Source organism: Filicampus tigris, chromosome 7 (genome assembly GCF_054856515.1).
Source record: "Filicampus tigris isolate MCC_2025a chromosome 7, RoL_Ftig_1.0, whole genome shotgun sequence".
Taxonomy (NCBI): Eukaryota; Metazoa; Chordata; class Actinopteri; order Syngnathiformes; family Syngnathidae; genus Filicampus; species Filicampus tigris.
The window spans coordinates 11147224-11173554 of record NC_141223.1 but is presented as its reverse complement, the minus strand read 5'-3'; the positions used below and the strand labels follow the sequence as shown (position 1 = coordinate 11173554).

At 40.6% G+C, this 26331-nt stretch overlaps 1 protein-coding gene across 5 annotated transcripts; it reads right to left on the bottom strand.

Annotated features, from left to right (window-relative positions):
* Window positions 1-585: 585 nt before the first annotated feature.
* meis3 (myeloid ecotropic viral integration site 3) lies at window positions 586-25696 on the bottom strand. Of its 5 annotated transcripts, none has more exons than XM_086036642.1 (18): window positions 25572-25696; window positions 25253-25320; window positions 19770-19803; window positions 18863-18972; window positions 17542-17645; window positions 14048-14473; window positions 13698-13788; window positions 8709-8848; window positions 8280-8454; window positions 8136-8186; window positions 8005-8055; window positions 7129-7278; window positions 6843-6951; window positions 5028-5173; window positions 4341-4417; window positions 3400-3458; window positions 3232-3318; window positions 586-1678 (listed from the first exon to the last, which is right to left on the bottom strand). In XM_086036642.1, the coding sequence occupies exons 7-18, from the start codon at window positions 13707-13709 to the stop codon at window positions 1476-1478; spliced, it is 1260 nt and encodes a 419-aa protein (XP_085892768.1). In that variant the 5' UTR covers window positions 13710-13788; window positions 14048-14473; window positions 17542-17645; window positions 18863-18972; window positions 19770-19803; window positions 25253-25320; window positions 25572-25696; the 3' UTR covers window positions 586-1475. The 5 variants fall into 5 exon arrangements, with proteins under 5 accessions (XP_085892768.1, XP_085892767.1, XP_085892771.1 ...); XM_086036641.1 differs by having other exon boundaries at window positions 25253-25324; window positions 25572-25695; XM_086036645.1 differs by having other exon boundaries at window positions 586-1675; window positions 25253-25324; window positions 25572-25695.
* Between the last annotated feature and the right edge of the window lie 635 nt (window positions 25697-26331).

Here is a 26331-nt window from a genome sequence, read left to right as displayed (position 1 = left end):
TTTTTTTTTTTTTAATTAGCCCAACTGTTTCATCACAGTGGTGCGGAAGAGCAGAGCAGCTTGCAAACTGTTTCAGAAATAGACAGGCAACTTATGATTTACTTACTGTAACTGTTTACTTTCACATTTGGTGGGTGGGCAAAGACTTAACTATTTGTATACAAACAGTAAAAGTCAGAATTCCTTTGGGATATGTAATCTACACTGCATCATTTCATATGGCAAAGTAAGTACATTGTGCTGATATAAATGGATGTACAGTATGAGAGGAGGACTTCAGCTAATGAGGTAACATTTGTGACTTCATCCATTTTGCGTTCTGCTTTGCTTATCCTATTCAGGGTCGTGGGGGAGAGTGTAGCCTAACCCGGCTGACTAATGTGCCGTGTGCATCATGGACTCTTCTTCAACCATACGAGCACAAAATGTGCATGCCAAGAACAAATGGCGATCCAAACCTGTGATTTTTGCTTCTAGAAAAAATGCAAATGCAAAAAGGCCAAAAAGAAAAGCTGAATAGCCTACAACATGCTGAAAGATGACCCATCCACATGTGGTACAAAAAACATTTTAATTCTTTGACCATATCATTCATTCGGAAATATTTGTCAATACAGTCCGAGCAGAGCAGAGTTGATCGGGAGCAGAATGTTTAAAGTCCTTTGGCTGCAGCTCCCGTCTCACTGCTGCGACACACAACATGTATGCAAATGCTTGAAGAGCTTGACTCATCAGTGTTTGTGTGTGAGTGTGCGTGTGCGCGCGCGTGCAACGGACACCTGTTGGTATATTAAGGAGGTAAGTGTTATGAGAGCGAGGCAGACTGGAAGTCATTCATCGTGTTTAGCTTCATGCTGAGGAAGAGCACTAAGATTTCAAACAAGCTTGTGTCAAACTGCAACTGCCATGAGCGTCTCACATAAATACAAAAATAGAATAAGTACAAACTCAAATCAGCCTTAAATAAAGTGTGGGAGAAGGGTGTGTGTATGTGTGTGTGTGTGTGTGTGTGTGTGTGTTTTTCTGGGCAGTCACTTGTGCAGGAAGACAGAGCTTGAAGAAGGCATGGTCACAGGATCAAGTCCCATCCAGTAATGTCTTTGTCATGTGTCTGGCGATTTTGGTCTTGTGTGTCCTATCGTCTCTTCCGGTGGTCCAACAACACGCACGGTGGGATATGGAGGTTAAAGCATTGGTCTCATCCACGGGACACAGTGGACATGAAGGGAGCGGAGGAAGCACTTTTACTCAGAGAGAGGTATGGCTTAAACCAGTGTGTGTGTGTGTGTGTGTGTGTGTGGGGGTGTGTGTGTGTGTGGGGGGGTGTGTGTGTGTGTGCACGCGCGCGAGAGCTACATTGAGGTCATTGTCTTTTGGTAGGGAATGTAAACTCTTGGAGCAATAACTCTTGTTTTCTTTAAATAGTGTGTAGGAATCAGCCCACTCACACTCACTCACAAAGACGCCCTCCACAGCTAGTGTGCATGGATATCCAGTCCTTGTGCAAGGAGGGGCTCTGAGGGGTGCGCGTGTGGCGGCGGGTGAAGCAACATGGCGGCGTGCGGGTGTGGACCCGGGTAAGGGTGGAGGGAAGGTCCTGGGTGGGCTGGGTAAGCTGCTTGGGACAGCAGCGCCCCGGGGTAGTCCCCCTGCAGAGATGGCATCCCTTGAAGACCTGCTTGAGGGTGCAGAACACCATGGAACAGATGTTATCGTTTTAATCACAACTTCCAAATTTCTCCAAATATCAAGTACACGCAAGTATAGAAGACTCAGTCTACATTTCTCGAATTTGTTGTTGATAAGCCCCCTCCAAAAACATTGACGTGAGTAAGGCCATTCTTCAAATCCAAACGGCCATATTTATTCTACACATATTTTGTAGGCTTCTGCCGTAGTTGAAGTAAGTTGGTCGACTTAGAGACATTTTCAGATCTCAGTCTTTTGAAAATAGGACTCTTTAGCAAAGAGTCATTGCTTATTTGTCACAGGAAAATGATACTTGTATTTCTGGATTTGTCTTTAGAAGATTTGTCTGAAAAAGCTGGTTTCGTGTAGAATAGATCTTTTTTTTTTGTTTAATTGTTTGCATATACCAACAAAGATAAGTATGTCTCTTACATTTTTCACATTTAAAAACAAATATTTTCAGTCGTAATGTAGTGTGTCAATCAAACCAACGCAACCCTGTTAGCCATATGATCAGAAAATATATATTATCACAAGTTATCTTTTTTGTATTATATATCTAATTTTGTTAATGACCAGCTACAATGTATGCTTGTTGAAAAATTCCAACATTATCATTGATTTGCAACCATGGATTTATTCATTAGTTCATTCATTCATTAGATTTAGTCATATTTTTAAAATCCATGTTTTTCAGGAACCTGAGAATATTAACTGTAGAACATTAGCGCCGGGTGATTTTCACCCATACAATTTTTTTTTATGTGGCATTTTGTACTGGGAAATTAAAGAAGACAACTTCCAATTTGGCATACAATGTTATACTTTTACATTTACAAACAAATTATGAAAACTGTATTTTATCCGAGATATTATATAGAGTTAAATGTACCCGACGTTATTGATGGTGTGACTAATGTTAACGTTAGTGTTCTAGCATTAAAAGATGTACATATGAAAAAAATTATAATATATATATATATATATATATATATATATATAAAATATATATATATATATATATATATATATATATATATATATAAAATATATATATATATATATATATATACATATATATATATATATGATTAATGTTGGTGCCTAAATTGTAATTGTCAGCATCAATGTGGATGTGAGCGCGTGCGTTCGTGTGTAAGCGTGCACGTGTGTGTGCATGTTATACCAAGCGCTGAGGGTATTCAAAGCCGTTTACTATAAATCAGATCCTTCGAGACTGTGACCAAATACAAAGTCACTTAAATGTCCACTTCAATCCTTGAATCCAGGATGCATCATTAGATTGTTTGACTGGGATAAGTCCGACACATCATTAAATAAGGAATAACTATGGCATCCATTTAAAGTGTGGGTTGTTAACTCCAGTACACTAAGATGTATGCTAAATAATCCCGTCATAAATAAAAAAGTGGTGAGGAAAAGACTTTTCAGCAGCAGACCACAAAGGAAGCTACAAAGAATATTTGGAACATTAAGACCACTTGAATTTGCCCGATGGCTTTCCGCGATGGTGTAGTTTACCTGCTGCTCGGAGGCCGAGGTGGGCTTGTCCGTCAAGCCCGTAACCCCCAAGAGCTGCTCCCTCTGGGCTGTAGGGACCACCCTGACCTATCAGGCGCCACAACATACACAACCTCAGTACACAGCCAAAAGGACGGCCACAACGTTGGCTGACTTCGACACACTAACCTGAGCGATTTGACTGGTCGATCATGGGCTGAACAATTCTCCTGCGGGCGTTGATGAACCTGAAACAAGAGAGTGCCGGGAGAATGGAGGGGGGTCCGTTAATGAAGAAAAAGGCTGACCGAAAGACTGTTAACCTTTTCCCTTTTACAACCACTTAACCCTTTTCAGAGGGGAGAGTAAATCAGCGTTAGGACAGAGCCTGTATTGATCGCCCCGTGATAATTGATTGATCTGCATGGATGGACAAGCAGTGTGTGTGTGCACGTGTGTGTGGTTACATGAATAAATTGTTTGAACGTGAATGTGTTTTGCCAGTTAAACGCGAACGTAGCATTTGAAAGTAGGTAACGGACCATATTTGGTCAGTAAATACTCCAAATGGACACCACTTTCAAAATCATGTGCTTTTACCGAGCCAAGCGGCAAAGAAAGGTCACAATCATAATAAGAGAAAAGTTTTAATTGAATGGACAAAATGTGCGTATTTGAATTATCTCCTGGGCTAAAATCTTGAATTTCAAGTATTTCAATGTGTGCCCTAAAAGGAAATAGGGGTGCTGTAAATAATTTGAATATTGGATATTGATTTGCGATTACGTTTTACGAACTGGGAGTGAGTAGATTTTACTGCACCAGCGCTCCTGTAACAAAATGCTTAGTAGGCCGTTTCGTCTCCCTTTAAAATCGGCTTCATTTTTAGAATTCATTGCCGTGTCATAAAACAGCTGACTTTTATTTCATTCACATTTATGTCCAACAAAATCCCCCCAGCTCAGCTTTAAAGAGCTAAAAAAAATGCGGACTAAACTGGCTTTATAGTTTATGGCATGAATATGGCACCCTACGTTTGACAAATGACACTTAATATATTTAAACAAGGCCAAGTGATTATTGATAAACCGCAGCACTCAAATGGGTGCATTGATTGGCAGTACACTGACCAGTTGTTGACCTGTAAGATGGTCAGACCCGTGTCCTGTGACAGCTGCTTCTTCTGCTCCTCCGATGGGTACGGGTGCTGAAAGAGGACAAATTTGGGGCTAAAAGAAACATCCAAACAGGCTTTTTTTTTTTTTTAATTAGTATGATTTCAATGTCTCTACAGTAGGAGGCTCCGTAGGCTAGTTACTGGTTTTAGCTCATATCCAGAATGAAGACCAGTATGGGAAATCTCAGGGTAATTTCCAATCATCTGGCATCAGAATTCACATCTGCGCCCTTAAAAAAAAAAAACACCTCAAATCCGTTTGCATGAGTGTGTCACGTGCGCACGCACACACACACACACAGTGGCACAATTGAAGGGAAGCAACATTTGACCTGCCTCATTTAGTCACTAATTACCAATCTAACTGCCTGTCTGACAATTACTCACCCCATTTATTTCACTTCCGCAATTATTCAGTTGCAAGCATATTCATATAATCACTTCATCTGCAAGTCTCCATTGAATTTAACTGACCTCCCCGATACACTCTCTAATATTTCCAGCCACGTCAGTAAAGCTGCACCTTACGCCAAGTCCTCTCTTTCAGCAATCATCTCCTTATTTGCTCACGCTCTATTGTCAGTGGCCACCATATATATGAGCAATGATGATCCTTGATCCGTGGTTAAGCTTGTCTCACCGTTAGATGCTGGAAGAGCCACGCTCTCATTATGTTTGTGGCCACTTTGGGGAAAATGCCTCTCTTCTTGTTGTTTCTCCTCTCTCTGTCAGACTCATCGTCTTCTCCTGTGCTAGGGGAGGCCACTCCTGTGTCCAGGCCATCGCCTGGAAGGAGAGCAAGTGCCAGCCTCATGTGAGAAACTGCCAGAAACGCAGGCAACTGTTTGCAACTCAAAGATAAGAGACACAACAACGACGACATCTAACTTCATCCGTCACTGAAGAGCTCATAAGGAAAGGTAGCCTAAGATAGGTTAGCATCCCGGTTAAGCTAACTAATTGCCGGTCAAACATGAACTGAGTTTAATGTCAGTTAGGCGTTGAAGTTTAAGAATTACTAGACAATCTGGAGAATGGTTTCGGAACCGTAAACAAACTGCGATTGTGAATGTGTCCAGCTAGCAAACGCAAGCGCAAATGCTGTGTGCAAAGTGGCTAATGTGTGGCTGAGCAAGATGGTCTGACTTGACTTACAATTTTCTTAACCCAAGTCATGACTTGACTCCACTTCCTTGAAATTTTGTGGTGACTTGAGTTGCAAGTTTAACATGCAACTGGCTCGAAACGTGAAAGTTAAAATTTCAAGAGGTATGACTTGCGCACATATGTGACTTGCTCACACCTCTGCTCTGTAGCATGTGTGCGTACATGAGCAATACATGCTCACAGTGATGCGTTGGCACTTTTAATGTAATAATATTGAAGCTGAAGTGAAGTACAGCACGTGATCTGACAGAAACTCAATGGATATTTGAATTTAATAAAATGAATTAAAAAAGTGGAATGAGGCGTGCAAAGCAGCTATTCCAGTACATAGTACAAATCTGTAAAATATTCTTTAAAAATATCAAAGCGGCAAAGTTACCCAAACACAACATTCGAGTCACCGAGAAATCGTCCCCCAACTGTAGAAGAACGAAATTCCAGTGACTAGGTTTTAGTTGAATAGCCAACAAAATTCTCGATAAAATAGATGGCATTAAAAAAGTATTATATTGTCATTATAAAATGACAAGAGGCAGTTTAGCAGCTAATGGTTTTCGGCACAACCACATAAAAAGGAAGGAGCACAGGAGGCAAGGACTCAATAAAAAAAAATCATGAATGCAATTTGATTGAATATTAAAGTTAAGATGATAAAAGTTTGTAGCATCTCATATTAAAGTAATTGTCAAGTAGTTTGAACTTTTACATGAACTATACTGTAGCTATGTAAAACTTAGATGTTGTTTTTAAATGGCTTCTTTATTTGTTGTGCAGTTACATTTTCCTTGGACATACAGCCCTGCTTTCCTTCGCGATATCGTGCTTTATCGTTCATGGCCCTGTTATATTGCAGATTTTTAAGCAGTCACTTTTAGTATTCTTACAGTCACACGGCAAAGTCTGAATTTAGTTGCGTTCCTTCAGTGTAGTACCACTGTTGCGTCGCAACATGGTAGGCAGCAGGGTGGCCTACTGGAAGAGATGTAACGTAATTAAGAGAAAGCAAAGAGGCAGAGAAGGTCCACTACTAAACTGCCATAAAAGTCAACATTCCTGCACGGCAGACAGAATTCAGGCCTGTAAGTAATATTGCATGTTCTGCTTCTAAGCATGGCTGCTCCGTACGTGTTAAAGCAGCACACAGAGTGTGGCTGTACTAATGCACTATAGCATTTGGAGTTACAATTACTAGTGCAGTGGTTACTTGAAAAACGGTTTGTTTGTTAGCCTCATGCCAAGCCCCTAACACGAAGCATTTATGTGTGTGTGTGTGTGTGTAGCAAGGCACCTGTATCACTACAGTTGTCCGCTGTGCTGTGTGAAGGCAGACCACAGGTGCCTGGCGTTCCCAAAGGAGTGGTGGCACATTCATCCGGCTCTCGTAACCACGATGCATTCTGCAGAGACAGAGGGAGAGAGGGAGAGGGAGAGAGAGAGAGAGAGAGAGAGAGAGAGAGAGGGAGAGAGAGATAGCAGCAGGGGTGAAAACAGTGAGTCAGCCATTAGGCAGACAAATCTCACCTTCTCGTTCTTTCTCTTTGTTCTATAGCTTCTAACGTTGTGTCAGGTCTCACCTGTTCTGACAGACTGGTGCAGGATCCGTTGAAGTCCTCCATGTCAGATTTGGAGCCTCCCTCCCGCTCATCCAGGACCAAGTCTGTGGGCATTTTGCCCTTCAGACAGGTGATGTAACGGTGGCAGAAGTTATCACATAGGTCATGCACCTTAGGGAGAGAATACTTGGTAATACTTTTCTGGCATAATTGCTTTAAGAGGAAGAAGTCAACCCCCAAATTTTCGGAACAAGAATATGTTCCCGGCACACCCACTAGTTGAAACGCGGCATTCTGAATAATATTGATTTTGTCGAATACGAGTTAAGCAGTAAAATCCACCCGTTTTTGTCCATCTCAGGGGGCGGCCATTTTTTCACTTGTGTCGACCGAAAATGACATCACTACAAAGGGCTCAGGTAACAACCAATCATGACTCAGCTTTAGAAAACAGATGAGCCGTGATTGGTCACTATCTGAGCAACTATGATGTCCTTTTCAGTCGACAGCAAGTGGCAAAATGGCCGACCCTTAGATGGACAAAAACGTGTGGATTTTACTCCTTAAAACTCATGTTCCGCAAACACAATATCAATCGAAATGCCTTGTTTTGACTAGTGGGCCTGCATAGAGCATATTCTTGTAAAGAAAAATGTGGGGTTGACTTCCACTTTCATTCACATATACAGTACACAAACAGTACAATGATTATACAGGAGACTACAAAGATAAAATTATTCCAACAAAGCATCAAAAAGCATTTTTGCCCGTTTGACTACAGCATCTCAATAAAAACAGTACTGAACCTGTTTGTGTTCACTTTATTTCTTTTTAAACTAAAACGTTTGCTCTCCACTTATCTCAAATGTGCTTGTGGACAAAGTATCATCAACCAACCTTCTCTAACTCCAGTAAATGAAAGCGAAGAACTTGTATAGCCTGAATCATCTATGAAGAAAAGAAAGCTGATTATAGGTGCAACATATCGTTGGTATGTTTCTTTTCCAAAAACATCTCATATATCGCACCAAGTTGTCCAGCTCGGGATTAGAAGAAAATATCGGTTTCTCCGAACGAATCTGCAAAACAAAGCGTCAAAAGTCGGTCAAAGTTGATGGGCGGGGTTGCATTTGACGTCTTTTCTGCCTTTGGCTCTCATAGCTGCCTCTCACCTGTTTAGCAAACGCAGCAATGTCATCGTTGAAGGATTCCGAGGAGCACACGTCGCTGTGACTTGTCATGCCGGGGAGATGGGATGTGGCCGAGAGGGAGGCGGAGTCTCGGGGGGAGCAGGTGGCAAGCTCACACTTCTCAAAAACTAAGGCCAGCAGTGGGAACAGTGGGTGACTGCACACACAGGCAAACAGTTAACATATTTAACATAAACACGGTGACAGTTGACACACGGTGTGAACGCCATACATTCTCACGAGGTGTGAGAAGACATTTTATAGCGACAGGATTGATGAAAGTAGCAGCTGTAAACGTCACAAACACAGGCTGAATGTTAATGTGCTTCAAGTGCACACGCAGTTTCGAGTGTTTTAAATAAATCACAGCGCGTAGCGGATCTGTATTGGGTTTCACACATGTGAACGCACCCATAGATCTGGTCCTTGTGGTGTTTGAGGGAGTCGGGAATGGCGGCTCCGTACTGAGGGGCCGGGAGTGGTCTGACATCATCCCCGTACACCCCCATTGACATGCCCTCCGTCCCCGAGTAGTGCACCAGCTCTTCATACTGGGACACAGTAACAGCCAAAAGAGCAAACATGAGACACATATGAAATTGAACATCATGGGACTTTTATAATATGGCTGATGTGTTTCTGTTTGACAAGTTTTGGGGTTTTTTTTTTAAGTTGAGTGTTTTTTTGTTTTTTTGGTAAATCGAAACACATACAGTACACACACACACACACACACACATATATATATATATATATATATATATATATATATATATATATATATATATATATATATATAGTACAAAGGTATCAGGCCACCACTAGCTTTTTGCAGTAGTTTCCAAAATAAAACAGTGGAAGAGTAGAGAGTTCACGCCTATTTGAGTTTTATAGAGCTTCCTTCAACTTTACGTAGTTGTGCAATTCACTGCTCAATTTTTGTCTTAATTTCATTATTGGTCAAATAATACATTTGTACCATTTTTTTGGTACTTTTATTTACACTTGGTTTGTGCAACTGATACAGTGAAATGATATAAAAGCCTTTCAGTATAGCAAAATAAAAATAAAATGAAAAAAAATTAATTAAAATAAGAAATAAAAATTATCTTAAATAACAAACAAAAATGATATATACAGTATTCATTTTCATTCATTATTGCATACTAATTTCAAGTAACATTATTTTGTTAACTTTTGGACATTTAGCCTTTTTTTTTTTAATTTAAAACTTATTTAATATATCCACAATGTGTATTTGTCATTCATTGTTACTCAGATGAGTGTCCATGAAAGAAATCATATATAGAAGTGGATGTCGCTTAAAGTGAGCCCATGTTGGCCTCTTCTACCTGTTGTTCTTTACATTGCTAGCCCACATTGTGATATGTTGTCGCCATTCAGAGCAGTGGTAATCTGGATTTGGGCATCTTGAAAAAGCTGGATCTGTATCAAGTTATCAACGTGATCCAATGTAATGTTGCTTTGAACAACTGGCATAAAAGTTAAGAGAGATTGCCTGATCCTGGAGAGCAAACACGGAATTTCCAAATTTGGATCACTTTGATCCAAATTTTTTTTGACAACCGGCCACATAAAATATAAAAGCTCAATGCATTTTTGTTTTTCAGGGGAGGTCACACTAATGTCAATTTAACCTTAAAACGTTCTTATATTTTTGTGCGTTTTCCAAGTGTGGTCTAATAAGGAGATTGAGAAATGATTTGTGGTTATTTAAACAATTCTACAATATGTATCCACAATATCCTGGAATGACAAATGTATTCCTTTACCATGGAAGTTCCGCTTTTAATGTTGTTTGTATTTTCTTGCACAAGACCAAAAGTACTTAAGTCAATATTCAAGCATAGATATGAAATAATATGCAAGTAAGTAGAGGTGGGGGGACAGTGAATTTGCCCTCTTTTCTTTTCATACTTCATGTTATCTTTAAGAAAAATGGACACAATCACAAACAAACAAATGTTCCAGGCACTGAGCAAAATAAAGCTTTTTTTTTTTTGATAAAGCAAGAATGTTTTTTTTTTCTCTTAAACAATTATGGCATTTTTATCCCCCAAATAGCATTGATGCATCCAGAAGGCAAATATGTTTAGAAAAGAAAATATCAAGCAGTGGAGTGACAAGCTGCTACTTTGTGCACTGCGTAACTCTTAAGACCCTCACCAAGACCTTTTTAAATCCCAATAGACAACCTCTTCCGAACCTGACGCAACTGCGGCGAGGTTGGGATCTTAAAATGAAAATAGAGCTTCATGACACAAGTCAGACTTGACTGGCCGTGCAAAAACACCCCTCATAACATGCTGTGACTGCCTCACTGGGGTTTGCTATCATGCCCTGAAAAATTGTGACAATTGTGTGCCCATCATGGACACACGGTCAGGAGCGTCGCCCTTAGCAGCACTTGCACACAAAGCATCATCAATATACATGTGCTTGGCTCCCTTGCTCCCGCCTCTCATGCTCCTTCTCCACGTTCGTGAGCTCATTTGTGTTCCACTGCAGCTTCCCTCTCGGAGGCTGCTCGGGTCAGCACATCTACTTTTCTCCCTGCTGGATTAAAGGGACTCCTGTCACGGTCCCGCACAGCAACTGAGATCACAACAGCGAAAGACAGCAACTGCTCCGTTGGCCCGGACACCTTCTTCGATACTTCAGTGTTATTTTAAACGCGCCATAAAAGTTATGATCTGCCTCGTGTAGTTTATGTCTGTGACGGACTTTTCCCTGTGGGCTACCACAAAGGTTATGATTTACCATGCAAGTGTGTGACTTTTCCCACTGTGGTTATAGTGGGGGGGGGCAGTGATCCCCTTACCTATATGAAAAATATATAACACTGACTGCCCATCCATTATCTGTGCCACTAACCCGGAGACTAACCCGACCGACTAGAATGGAGACCAGGGCATTGACTACATAGAAGATAAAAAAAAAAATGCCATGAGTCTTTTTGTATTCACCTGTAGATGTGTCAAAAATAAAACGTGTCAAAAATAAAACGGTGCACAAACACCAACAACCTAGAAGTGTTGTAACAAAAATAATAATTATTGACACTGTTAGAAACATACTGATTAAGCAATATGTTTATCAATATTGTTTGCAGTGGTGTAGAAATAACTGGATGGTGTCATGCACAATACAATATTTTGGTAACCTAATTAGTTTAATAAGGCATTTTGGGCACAGCTTGCAAGTATATTGCAGCAATTTTCAATATCACTTCAAACTACAAGCACTCTAATTAACATATCGTGGCTTTCCTGTGAAAAACACGTATTTCCATTTTGTTCATTTTTGCTCATTTTTACGTGAATGGTGTTTCCGTGCTACAGACGTCGCATTAACTTGAAAATTTAAAAAATAATAATAATCCAAAATTGGACATATGTTTTTTTACAGGACAGCAACGATAAGTACATTAATATAGCTCTTGCAGCGTCAATCAAAATTGAGTTGTCCTTTTTTTTTCAAGGGAGACTTTTTCATTGCCCTTGCATTGGATCCCAGTAGATTGTGCAACTAGTCATAATGCTGTATTTAAATATTATTCAAACTCCCAAATATTGCCTGAAACTCTCTTTGTGACCATTTCTGCAGGTTCCACATTTGCTATATTGCATGGCTTCACTGGCCCATCTGCAACACACGGGACGTCTCGCAAAATACAGCCCACTTTGGGAATGCACTGTCCTAAATGGCTTATCAAATTGTTGTGTTTCATAGTCCCATATGGCCACCGGGATCACAGAAAGCACCTGCTCTGAGGCCCTGCTCGGAGACACCTTCTAGTTTTATGGAGGTTGGCTATTAACACAATCACCGCTATCGGATTGCGCCTCTTTCTTTACGCATGACCCCGATCAGGTTTCGGTGCGTCCAGCGGATCAAAGCGCAAAGCCCGAGATGACAAATTCCGCGAATTTCCCCCTTTTTAAGTCGCAGAGCTGACAAACGGACTGCAAGAGGCAAGACAACATTTTCATTGCAAGATGTAATTGTGTTATTTTAACAGATAATGGGGCTCTAAAAGGTACAGCCGGCGGCGGAGAGAATAAGCAGAGAAAAGTCATTCCATTCTCAGAGAACTTTATTTGGATTCAACAAAAACAATTTGTTGAAGTTAGTGAAATAAAAACTTATTTTGTTTGCTGCAAATAAAGACGAAATAACGTCTCCTTAAATTCTAAGATGTGAAATAGATTCTAGAAGTGAAATGTTTTTACAATTATCTACTTTTTCTGAAAATAATGTTTTGATGTATTTGCAATTACGTCCAATTTGGAATTTTGAATTCCAGGTGAACATTATTTTTTTTGTTTCTCAACTTTTCAGGTGTTTTCAATACTTCAATGTACTTCTAATTTGTTGTTTCCAAGTTGTTTAAAGAATGTGATTCTTTAAAGTGTTCATTCAGTGAACACTTACTGAAACGTATTCATGTTATGAATTTCAAATGTAGATAAAATCAAGTCTTTTTATGCTGCAGAAAAATAGGATGGGCTGTTTGTTTCAAAAAACACCAAATGAACTTTTAAAACTTTATACAATTTTTAAAATTGAAAGAAAAACACATAGAAAAATGGTTTTAAAACACTTAAAAAATAAAGTGTAATTTTAGATTAGTTAAAGTATTAAAGTATTTTCTGAAGAAGTGGACTGCGATATGAAGAAAAATAAAGGACTGTGGTGGTCATCTCTACCTTAACTAATGATGTTACACCATCACTGGCGGTAAAACCAACACCATCTTCCAAACGACACCGCACTTCTTTTAAAAATAAGAAAATCCGTTTGAATGTTCTGTCTGCGTGCGTGAGTGTGCACGTGTGTCCGTGTGTCCATCTCTAATTGCTCCCCTCCTCTGTGAGGTCTCAGCCTGCAGCCTCACTTCTCCTGCTCCATGCCTTCTGAATCAGTGTAGCAAAAAAAGTGACCTACTTACCGAGTTGCACAGCCGCCCCTGCTCTCCTCCTCTTAATGACCAACACTATCTAACCCTTGTGTGCATTTAGCATAGTCTCACGACCAACATTATATTCTCACAAGAAAACAAACAATCCCTGCACACCAACGCAACCAACTGCATCCGCAGTGACTCACTGCCTTAAAAGTTAAATAGACTCTAGTGGTTTACTATCATAATACTATATCATAACACCCAAATGCCAAATTTGCAGCTTAGGTCAGCACACCTCAGGGTTCACTGGGCCTTTGGGTCAATAGTATGAACTAGTGGACTACTACTTTCTCATTAAGTTTTCACATGCAGCCATTCTGAGTGTTGATGTAACAGTAACTCGCTGAAAATGAAATAAAACAAACAAAAATAAAACACGCGGACACACATTGTGAGTAAGAGCGTGGACGTACCCTCTTCTCCATGCGACTCGCCAGTCGGTCCTTCCCCCAAGATGATGATGCACTGCCCGGTAACAGTCCAGCAGGCTCTGCCTCTGTGCCCCTGGAAGACATATAACACTCTTTTCAATATTTAAAAGACATTCAATAGCACCTCATGTTCTTTGCAGTCAGTGTATTTGCATTTTTAAAGCAGGGACGAAGAAAGATGGCATTTTGAGCTCGTAAATAAAGACATATAGCATCCTGAGGGTCTTACAATGTGCACGGTGGCAATAAACGCTTCCATAGCCAAAATGCTATAAAAGGCTACTACGGGAGAATACACGCAAGAAACATGATAGTGCTTTAAAATATCCCACCTAAAGGTGAATATCTATCTCCCAGTTGTGTTCGAGCCGTGTTTTAAGTCCACAGAGCTGAGGCAGCTTGTAGATCCGCGCCTCCGCCTGGTACGCCTCTCGCTCCGGCTCCAAGCCGATCGGGATGCTCGGTGCTGTCGGGAAGGGAAGGGTCCAAAAGAGACGGGAAGCTTTCAAAGAGAGCGAGAGTCCTTGTGCTCGCCGTCCACGCAGCGTGCGGCGACAGGCTGCAAAATGTCACGGGTGGGAATGAGCGATTGTGTTTTCAGTCTCAAGAAGAGAGGAAGGAGGAGGAGGAGGCGGAGGCGTGATGATGGTGGCGGTGTGCGGGAAGGTTTCGGAGGGTCAAAACGCGACGGGGTCTCTTGCTCCCACTCTCCTCCAATCCCTCCGCCTCTTCCTCTTCTTCGTTTACTCCTCCTCCTGCTTATCATGCCAGAGAAGACCCCACACTCGTTTTCTTTTCTTTTTTTTTTTTAATCGCGTCTTCTCCAAGATAACTCTTGCAAGTGAAAAATGTCCACTTTAATGTGAGGGAAAATGGACAGTTAATGAGATGCTGTGATTATTTCGTTCATGCGTGATGCATGCATCACATTAAAAAATGATGCAATCTGTCATGTTTTGTGTTCTCGACGGCCAATTTAATTTAAAAGCTAATTAGGAAGCTAATTGCGGTAAAGGTTGGGATGCATTGTTGTATGTCATAAATAAAGTTCAAGTGTGATCGGTGACGTGGAATTTAAAGGCTGATAATAGCTTTCAAAGTGTTTTATTGTCCGCATATATCCTGAAGTGAACAGCCTTGTGACGCAGCCCAAATGTTGCCAATTGGTCCTCCCTCTGTGGTGTGAATGTTTTATTTTCACTTAAAATGGGGGGGGGGGGCGCTATCACCCCCACGTGGTTTAAAAAACGAGTCTTGTGTTGTTAATGACACGTCAGTTACATAATAATTATTCAAAACGTCCCTTTGTGCTGATCCTGCTGCGAGGGGCCAACAGGCGGCTGCACTTCAATTGGTTGCCCGTGCTGAGGCTCCATGGGCGGCATGGAGCTTGAGCGTGCATGGAGAACCCCAAAAGGTCTCATGCAGCAAGGGTCCGAGGGTCTTTTTACTCTGCAGGGTGCTGGTTTCCCTGGGGGGTGTTGATCACAGCTACCGACCCATTCCTACACGGAACCGACGATACTAACAGAAATACTAGTGTCGAGTTGTTAACATTGAATCAAAAGGATTAACTTGCATCGCACTCTGTTCTCGAGCAGGTTTGCGTCTGATGCAATTGTGATTTCAAGCCATCTTCATGTTTTTACTTCTGTCTTCCGAGCCCATCACGCGTTTCATTTAAGTGGTTACTTCCAGTTTGAATAACAAATTATGGATATCGATCACTTCAATTTACATTACAAGCACTCAAAAATAAAAATATTTTGTTTTGTTTTTTAAATCACGTCAGTGCTTGTGGGACGACCATCCTTTTACATGTTAGTGAGAGCACCCTTGGTACATTTGTTGATAGGTTTGTGCTGAAAGTTACTTGACTTGAAGAAGACAGATTTGATAAAATAATAATAATAATAATAATAATAATAAAAGAAAATACATACAAATAAAAGAAAAAAATGCTTATTCATCAGTCAAATTAGTGTTGTCAGTTAAAAAACAGGTGTCGTTTGTCTGGACAACAGACCTATATTTTGAGCAACATTTCTGTTTTCACAAAGAAAATTTCACGGGCCACTTAGTTTCCCACAAAGGATCATTATAACTGCAAAAACATATAAATTGTATGCATAAAACTGAAAAATGATGGATGACAGTTTATAAAACAAAAGTCAAGGAAAAATGTTTGCTTAACTATTTTAAAATGTATCTTAAAAAAGGGGGGGAGTTGTTGACACAAAAATGCTTGCAATATCTTACCGCTTGTCAAAGTGAAGATACTTTGAAATTGTGATATAGATTTTGAATGACAGACACTTGATTTACCATAGCAGGCCACATAAAATAAAGTGGCTGTCCCGATCTGGCCCCCCGGCCCTTGAGTTTGACATCTGCAGGATTACATGTTGCATAAGTGTTTATGGGACAATGCTGAATGTTGCGGTTGCATTTTGCAGTGGTGTACAACTGTACTACATCTCATACGTGTTGCTCATAATATGGTTGTATATCCCGTTCAGACGAGAGAGTCAAAATATAATTACACCGTTGCGACCTAGAACCACAATAATAAAAAAAAAAAGAACTTGTGACATTAAACTGAGAAGTGTTGACGTTTTAAAGGCGACAGTGTACAGCTCTTAGATGTATCTATAGTTTGTGCATTTTGTGTACGTATTATTTTGTGATCCGTAAATGTATAAACATGAAATAAAACCGTTTGACTTGTACAAATATCTGAGCTCTGTAAACTCGCAACTTCAGGAGATGTGGTTACAATGTTTTTATGTTCTACAGTGCTAAGAAAATTGAGTAAATTTCTTTCTCAATTGATATTTTAAAATGAGGCTTTATAAATTTAACATGACATTTTTGAGGTTATGTTTCACCAAAAACAATGTGTTTCTTAAGGTGGTAAGTTTTTATGCTTTTTTTAGGGGTGTCAAAGTTAAAGCATTAACTATGGAGATTAATTGAAATTTGATTAAAAAAAATTAACTCAGTTAACTCAGTTTTATTTTTACTTCCTGTAGCAGCTGACCTCTGCTGACTGTGCAACCAAACTTAGAGGAGAGTCAGTGTCGCAAAGATGGACTTTTATATAGTTTTACTTTAAAAATTTGCTCCGCGGCTCATTGGAGGAATCCAAAATAATTTGCACACTTCGCAAAGCCAAATTCATAGACCATGTTAGTATACGTCTTTGGTGCGTCATTCAACTGTCATATTTTACACAAAAAGAATCATATTCAAGGATCAAAGATATTTATTAGAACAGACTTTGAATCGAAATTATACTTTTATGTTTTTTCCCCCACATTAATTTAAGATTTTACTCAAGTAAATATCGGTTGCAGGCTTCATAAAAAACATTGAAGTTGAAAAATACGATTAATCACGATTAATTACAGAAAATGTTGCGATTAATTCATTTTGAAAATGTCATCGCTTGACAGCATTGCTTTTTTTTTTACATTTTTACATTATTTTGTTGTTAATCAAGAACCTCGTGTTTTGGTGTCAACTAAGAAATTGTGACCTATTATAAGCTGCATTCTCAATGTTGGAGTGTTAATAAGGTGTTTTTAAACTTCCTAATGGTTTCAAACTCCTTTCTGAGTCATGTTAAAACATCAGTAGACGTTGACTGAATATCCAATCTTGGGAAGAGCCGCAGTAAAAGCAAACTACTCTATGTGGACAAAAACACAGAGGCGAATCTTTTTTGTCATTGATTTGTAGTTTTAAGTCACACTGCTGGTGATGATGATGCCTTCCGTGAGCAAATAGTTTATGGTGTGCACGTATGTGCGTGATGAATGCTTACCTGGCTGTAAGACTTAATGTATTTCATTTGATCCTGGATGTAATGATAAGATTTCCGACTGTGTTGACATCGTTAGCGAAAGGATATTGCTGGGCTGTCTGACTCTGTTGACAAAAACACAAGAGATGTGAATCCATTCAATCACGGCAAAGCCGGCGACTCAAGAAGTGTCTGTGTTTAGTCTTGGACGCCGAGCAACAGAAGAGGTAGCCCGCAAGGCCACCCAGCCTTGTTGACTTCGGTGACTCTGCCATTAAGAAAATATGGCTGCTGTGACCTCTGGAAAACCTTGCACAACCACCCAAAACATCAGAGAGCTGCGACCCTCCACCACTCGCATGTCAGAGTGGGAGTGGAGGTGAGTGGAGAAAGAGAAGATGAGGGAAAGAAACAGAGAAGGGGAAAAGTTAAGGGGCAGTCAAAGGGGGGGGTGGGCACAGAGTGCATTTTTATGAGCCTGCGCCTCTCCAGTTTCTGGGTCATCTGGCTACACGGGCATAAATTCTGGGCCCCTCCTTTGCTCGGCCTTCCGTGTTTTCCTCACCAACAAATGAACTCTTATCCACCGCGGCCTGTTTGCAAACTTTCCCTCCACGAGTTCCCTTTGCTCGCCATTCCTCTTTCTTTATTCCTCCGCTCTTTCTACATGCTGGAGTGTTGACCTTCTCTTCCACCATCCTTCCTCGTAGTCCCCCTCTCCATCTCTTTTTGTTTATAGTAAGCTAACACTACTTCTCTCCCTTCTGTTATTTTCTTCATCTCCCTCCCCACATCTCTGCCCTCCCGCTTATAGATGGAGATTAACTGGGGAGCGCAGCACCATCCGTCCTCATGACTGTTTGTTGTTAAGGAGATGGATGAAGGCTCCCTCTTCCAGCCCCACGCAGCCGCAATTACACCAGCTGCCATGATGGATGGCGCTGAGGGAAAGGGTGGAGGGAGAGAAGGAGATGGAGAGAGGCTGATAGAGAGAGGGGGCATCTATCACGCCCCTTAATCTACCTGTCAGTGCACAGGCATGGATGGAGGGGGTCGGCTTTACCCCGACCGCTGCACTGAGGTGCATTTCTTCTCCCTTGCTCGATTTGTTCCAAACTCATTTTGGAAGACTTGAGGCTAAAAGGACTCAACTTATTAAATGCCCCAATGTGTTCAGTTCATTTGTGAGGGGCAATGTGCGACACTAATAAATAGTTACATGTACAGTTTTGACTGGTGCTATAGGCATTATAGTGGTAGTTGTGGTTTACGGTGTCGCATAACTGAAGTGTCTTATAATGAGAGTTTTTTTTGCTGGTATTTCAATTGCGTTCAGACTTACTTTCACTGTCGACACGTGTTCTGCATGGGAAATCAGGCAGGTAAACCGATATACAATCTGGCAATGATGCACTTGATCTTGAAAACAAGGCTCCGGACCGTTGGAGACCCCTCGAGATAAGAAGCACAGAAAATGGATAGATGTCTTATATTTACACACAACAGACAAGTCGTTACTGCACAACCTAATAAGAGCCAGTATAAGCTACACGGAAAAAAATGGTGTGCTGAATTTACTCTATTTCATTTCGTCAAGTGGTTGCGCGAAATACGATCATCTGGATCCATTTTTTAAGATGAGGAGGAGTGTACTTATAAAATGTATCTGGATCCAGATGATCTTATTTCGACGAAATGAAATAAGAGTAAATTCAACACACCATTTTTTTCAGTGTAGCTTATACCGGCCCTTATTAGGTTGTGCAGTAATTATAATTTATGAGTACACTCCTACACGTCTTAAAAAATTTATTTGGATCCAGATGCTTTTATTTCATGCAATCACTTGATGAAATAAAATGGAGTAAATTCAACACCTTTTTTTTTCAGTTTATGGTGGTGGAGTAATGCAGTGCAACACTTAAAAAGGTTTCTGTAGTCTGGATCCAAATACATTTTATGGGTACGCCTACAAAATAAATGTATCCGAATCCAGATTATTTTATTTTGTGCAACCACTTGAAGAAATTAAAGTGAGTAAATTCAAACCACCATTTTTTTTTTTCAGCGAGGGCAGCACCACCGCAAAGTAGAAGCACGATTATAAAGTACTGTTAAATCAATATGTCACTGGCAGTATCAATCATAAATTAGCATTATTTTTTAAACAGCTCTTCTCTTCACTTATGCATAGCGAGTGGTTTCTCAACCCCTTTGCGCATTATCCACCCGCGCATTTATATCCATACCTGTTGGTGCCATCAAAGAAACTGCCGGCGTGACCTACGATGGAGAAAATCTGCATACAAATTATTGCCACAATGCTACAGAAACATTATGAAAAGCAATCAGGGGTCCCCTTCCCTCCGCTCCTTCTCCTCCCCCTCGCATCCTCATCTTCCTCCCTCGCACCGCCGTCATCTGTCCAGAGGAGTGAGAGATGGGACGGAGGGATTAATACTCTTCCGCCCAGCCAACCCTGGGAATGATAGATGGACAGATCCAGGAAGGGAACGGAGGAGGACAGGAAGATTAAAGGAGAGAAGTCTGAAGGTTCATAAATCCAAAGTCGGAGACCTGGCCCACATCACACACTAATAAGATCTGCGAGGAATCCATGATGTTGGAGAGAGGGAGACAAAGGGGAAGAGACAGCGATGGGGAGCAGCATAATCGCATTAGATATAATCGGATCATGGCAATAAGATGTGAATGGATTGCGGTGATTATGTAGAAGAGAGACGGTGGCGCCTTGATGAAGCTTTGAGGTGTGAGGGGAGACCTCGTTATTGGACATCAGGGCCTGGCCTTTCGCTTCCGTAAAAACATTGCACCTAGCGCGCCCTTTTTGTTGATTTCCGGTTTCCTCAGAGCAAGTGAGAGCGGAGGAGGTAAAACGGAGGATGGCGCTTTTGTGTTTGGCTTTACGAATAAGTGGCTATGCGGCTGCGCACTTGTTGGTGGATGCGCACGTGCATGCATGCATCGTGCGCGTGCGTTATATTACGGCAGGGGGTCAACGTGATGTTGAGCATCCACTGCAAAGTGGATAAAGTGCAATTGTGCAGCCATGACCTGACTCAGATGACATCAAGTGCTCGGTCGCCGCCCTCCTCTCATCCAGGGCCCCGCAAGCTTCCCCCACTTCTAACCCCCCGAGTCCACCAGGGCACATTTTTCATGGCCCAGCTGTCGGTGGGCCGTGATTGGTTGGCTCAGCAGACAGATAGCCGATAGGCTCTGATTAATAGTTGAGGCCCAAGAACTTCCTCATTGATCAACGGGACAGGTTGGAGGAGGAGGAGCGCTATGGGTGGAGAGAGAAAAAGCATGCCTGTCGCTCTGCGAGTGCTGGCTGATAACCCTGATAGCGTGTGTGTGTGTGTGAGTGTGTGTGCGTGTGTGTGCGCTTATTTACAAGCATAGATTAAGGGAAGCAAGAAACAGGATAAAATGTAAGCAGCACAGTGCAGTAGAGTTTCCGATGTATTCACTTGCTTGATAGCCTGACAGCAGCTGAGTATGAATAGGAGAGGATCTTATCAAACTACTCACAAACATACATATTTTTTCAAGAATATTTTCTATGCAGGCCCACTAGTTGAAACAAGGCAATATGATTAATATGAAATATGAGTTAAACAGCAAAATGCGCCCGTTTTTAGCCATGTCAGGGGACGGCCATTTTGTCACTTCTGTCAACTGAAAATGACATCACAGTTGCTCAGGGCTCTAATAACGACCAATCACGGCTCACCTGTTTCCTGAAGCAGAGCTATGATTGGTCGGGGCAGTTGTGATGTCATTTTCAGTCAACAGAAGTGACAAAATGGCCGCCCCCAGAGATGGCTAAAAAAGGGTGGATTTTGTTGCTTAACTCATATTCCACAAACAAAATATTAATCCGACTGCTGAGTTCCAACTAGTGGGCTTGCATAGAGCATATCCTTAAAAAAATATGTTTGTGTTGACTTCCGCTTTAAAACATTCAGTTTTAAGACTTTCTTTTTGTTAGTCATGACTGGGAGAGTACTGTATCTCAGAGTGTGTGAATGTGTGTGTGTCCCTCCTGCTGCTCTGTCCAGCCTCCAGTTGATTGATGATCTCCGCTCCCACAGGGTCATTGGGGTCATGACCTCCCACTTTTGACCCCCTGCTGAGAGGGTCTCTCACACACCCATATACACAGAGAAACAGATGGCCTTAGGACAACTGGCACTTCGTCAGTCACCTTTCCCGAAAAAGCCCCCCCAAAAACTGTCCATCCCCATATGAATGCCCTTTTTACATACAGTAATTTTAAAAATCAATTTTAAGCATTCCACATGACTGACAAACATTTTGTACATACACTGCTTTGTGCCGAGATTCCAATTTTGTAACACACAACTAACTGCTTAACACTCAATTTCTAAATGATCAACACACTCCTTGCAAAACTTTACACGTTTCTGACTACTATTTACACTATTCTGCCAACTGTCTGGCCACAATATCACAGGAGAAAACAGTTTTAGAACCCACTTTGCAGTCAACTTGAGCACGATAAGCCACAGGTAAGTGGTCGGTGTGGAGTATGATGGAGGGAGCAGGAAGAGTGAAAAGAGTGAGAATTAGAGAAAGAAGAAGCGAAGGTGAAGCGGCAAGAGGGAGAGGGGGTGGAGGACAAGAAGGTGAAGGAGGAAGGAGAGTAACAAATGAAATTGCTGATGACATTAAAAGCTACAATAGTGGACCATGTAATCACTCTGAACAATGACGCGATGTAGACTGAGTTTTTTTTTCCCCTTCTTTCTCAGTGAAATTACTTCGGGGGCGGGGGCATGGAAAAACACTGTTTGTGTTTGTCTTGATGTATGCAGTAAATTCAGTAAACACCTAGAAATTTGGATCTGTGTGTTTAGAAAAGTATGACAGAAGTACCCCCTCAAACTGACAGCTCACCTTGTGTACAAAGAAATCAAAAACCAGATGTGTTTTTCATTCTTCCCATCAGTGTGTCGTTGACGCATTGTGTGCTGACCAATATGATGGCTTGAGTACGTAAATGGTTTGACACAAAAATACAATTTTTACAAAGGTTTGAAGACTTACTCGCTTTTGCAAGAGAACAATGTTTTGCCAATTTATGTGAAAGCTTTCTTATTTGTGTTGAGGAGTTTTGCAAAAATAGCCAATAGTTTTAAAAATGTGCTTGAACTATCAGAAAAAAATTGTAAACTATGTCAACAATGAGACTGTTTTTTTTTTTTTTAAATCAGATTTCTAATTCAACTTAAAGGGCCAGCTGGCAAGTCCACAATAACATCCACATTTTCTCTGCATTTGGTCTGCACATACTGTATTGCTCCATACAGTCAGAACACTGGTCAACAGCAAATTGCTTTTTGTGTCCCTAAACTTCATTTTGGACTCTGATTTAAAAACATGTCTTTACTTTTTTTCAAGCACTTCAGGTTTTTGAGATTTATTCTTTTTTTGGTTGACCTAGAAAAACCTGTGCAGTACTATTATGAAAACCTGATGTGTAAGAGGAAAAACAGGGCGCATTGGGAGTCAAAAGGAAAAAAAATCTAGAACACTTTATAGCATCCGCAGTAAGTATGTTGTATTTTAATTACCAGTAAATGTGTCATGATTTGGTCGGTTAAGTGATATATATTGAAACTGCTCTCGAAGATGTACGTGGCACAGATGTGTGCTGTTATGTTGCATTTTTCTATTGTATTGATGGTTTCTACAATTGTGACATTATAGCTGTGGCGTTAAGATGGGAATGAAGTCACGTAAATCCCCATTGAAGGCCCATGTACCAAATATACTGCCTGCCACTGAAATGGTAACATATCTCACTATAAAGTTGTACAACCATAGGATTTTATCTCAGGCAGTCTGCTAAGAAACCTAATGATATTTATGGAAAATCTGGAAGACGATTGTTGTGAATATACTTTAACAACAACGGCTTTTGTTTGTTTGCTTTTGGGGAAAATGATACAAATGTTAAAGATAAAGTCTTTCACAGAAATATTTTCCGGGATTAAAATGTTGATTTTATGGCTAGATTTGAATGTTGCTTGACATCATTAATCAAAGCTATTTTCAAGTACATAGTTGTGATAAATCAGAGCCGGACCGAGCCAATGTAATGCACTGAGACGATATTTTATTGGGAGTCCACATGTTGTGTACTAGCCATCAACGGTATAATGTAATTTTATGTTATATGCATATTAGTACTGTAGATTAGGCCAATGTAGACACCCGACTGAGTAGGTTTGACCATCACAAATGATCTATAGTTAGGACACTTCCCTTCCACAAAGGTACAGAAAAGATGATTATTTACTGATGTGATTAGCATACCATGTTGAGGCAATAGCGCTCAGAAGCAAATTGGCAATTCAGCAGTACACACTGCTAAATAAAACGGAGAGAGGCTATTTGCAGAGGTGGGAGTAGTCACAATGTGCGAGTTGCAACAAGTTTCATTGAAGTCCCAAGTTACTGTGGCAAAAATACAACAGCAGAGGCCCAAATAAATGTCAAGCATGTTGAGTCAAGTCATTACTTGGTTTTAGCGAAGTGTGAAGAAAGTGATAAAAAAAAATACAAACTACAATAAACACTGAAGTGACGATCTTTTCTTTTTTTTGATCCTCAAACAAAAAGTGCATTTACAACTATAAAAGTTCAATATTTGTTTTTGAAATATGACTTGGAATACGTACTAAAATACATATACAGTATCTTTATGCTATTCAGAAAAATATATGACATAAAATGTTATTTTTTTCCAATATTTGCATGATATTAACACCACGTGTGATGACAAATACAGAAAAATGCAGTATGTGTGGGAGTAAACATATTTAGTCATAGTTTTTTTTTTTTTATTCAATCATTCATTATCCATACCGCTTATTCTCACAAGGGTCGCGGGGCGTGCTGGAGCCTATCCCAGCCGTCTTCGGGCAGTAGGCGGGGGACACCCTGAATTGGTTGCCAGCCAGTCGCAGGGCACACAGAGACAAACATCCGCACTCACAATCACACCTAGAGGCAATTTAGAGAGTCCAATCAACTTACCATGCATGTTTTTGGAATGTGGGAGGAAACCGGAGTACCCGGAGGAAACCCACGCAGGCACGGGGAGAACATGCAAACTCCACACAGGGAGGCCGGAGCCGGGATCGAGCCCTCGACCTCTGAACTGTGAGGCGTACTAGCTAACCAGTCGCCCACCGTGCCGCCCTAATTTTTTTCTATCCCTTCAAAAGTAAAATGTGAAAAGTTCAAATGGCTAAATGATAGGCACTAACTTTAACTTAAGAAGCACTTTGTAGATTGTTGCTTTATAAAGTTCAGTCCATTACTTTGCAATAGTTTTAAGGCGAAACTGCCACATCAAATATGGCAGACACGCTCATGTAGTGGAGCAACCCTCTCACTTTGGCGTCTACAGACATGTCTATGCTAATACACTGAGCTGGGCATTTGAGCGTCATCCGTTATTCGTCATCCATCAAGGTCACAAACGTTTGGATTGTAAGCCATTCACCAACAGTTTTAGTGTGTTTCTTGTTGCAAGGAAATTTTGAATATGTTCAAAATTCACTTCTAAAGTCGACACTTCGACATCTAAAGTGCAGGTGAATGCCTGCATGGTTGACCGTTTGGCGAACGTTTGCTGTCTTGAACGAACCCTGATGAGAATGCAACATTCTCTTACCTTCACAAATACTCACTGCTCAGTGGGATAGGGCCTTTTGCATTCGCCTATTTCGCTTGAAGGGTGAGCTGGCTTTGAATAAATGGCCACAGAGAAGGTAATTCCAGTTCCAACAAAATAGCAGCGCTAGCAATACAAAACGGGCAATACTACACTATAGCAATAGCGCTGCAAACAAACATTAACTTTAGCCACAGCTGTTACATTGATAGCATGACATTCGTAAAAACTAGTGTTACTATACCACTAAATGTTATGGGTTTCAAGTTTTATTTTTTAGAATGTGCAATCAATTAAAAATCGAAACGAGGTGACAGACCTGCCAGGTAAAAATGTTGCTAATTCCCCATTGCTTTAGAATCCTCAGCAGCCTGAGGTTTCCTGCTAGAAAAGCTCTTTAAGCCCAAGCAAACATGTCAGCACAAGGCTGCAGATGCGTGCAGGTGACAAGCTATCAGTGCACACAAGCGCACGGCAAATTATTGACACCACCACCTTGTTTTTTTTGTGCGTGGTGGTTTCTTCAAAATCAAATTAGAGGTACAGGGTGAAGCCAGAGAGGGATGATTTTTTTATTTTGTTAAATCACATTATTTTACCAATGTACTGTTGTCAGGATTTAGTGACTGTTTAAACAAAAAGAGAGAAAGCTTTTTTTTTCTTTTTTAAATACAAACTCCCCTTTCAGGGTTACGGGTGCTTTAGTTTTTCTAGGTGGTATAGGTAAATTTAAAAGACAAAGTTAATTCAGTGTCCGTCAACTTGTATTAGTTACAGTTCTACTATAGGGTAAAGGAGTACAATAACTTGACTGCAGTTTACAACCTACAAGCAGGGGCGGAGCCATGGGTGGGCCTGGGTGTGCACAGGCCCACCCATATTGACAGACTGCCCACCCAGTGAGATTCATGAAAAAATATGTACTTTTAGATTTTTAGTATATTATTATTAAATTATTTTTGAATTTTTGTTTTGTTGTGTGTTTTTTTTAATTTGATTGAATATTAAGAATGACAGAGTTGTGGTTGTCTAAGGAAGATCTGAACTTCATATTATTCAGTTTGTCAATTTATTTGAAT

Coding starts and splice junctions, on each gene's coding strand:
- meis3 (XM_086036642.1), bottom strand. Junction 3,319..3,399: donor CGACCAGTCAAATCGCTCAG/GTTAGTGTGTCG, acceptor GGCGCCTGATAG/GTCAGGGTGGTCCCTACAGC. Junction 1,679..3,231: donor CCTCGGCCTCCGAGCAGCAG/GTAAACTACACC, acceptor TGCACCCTCAAG/CAGGTCTTCAAGGGATGCCA.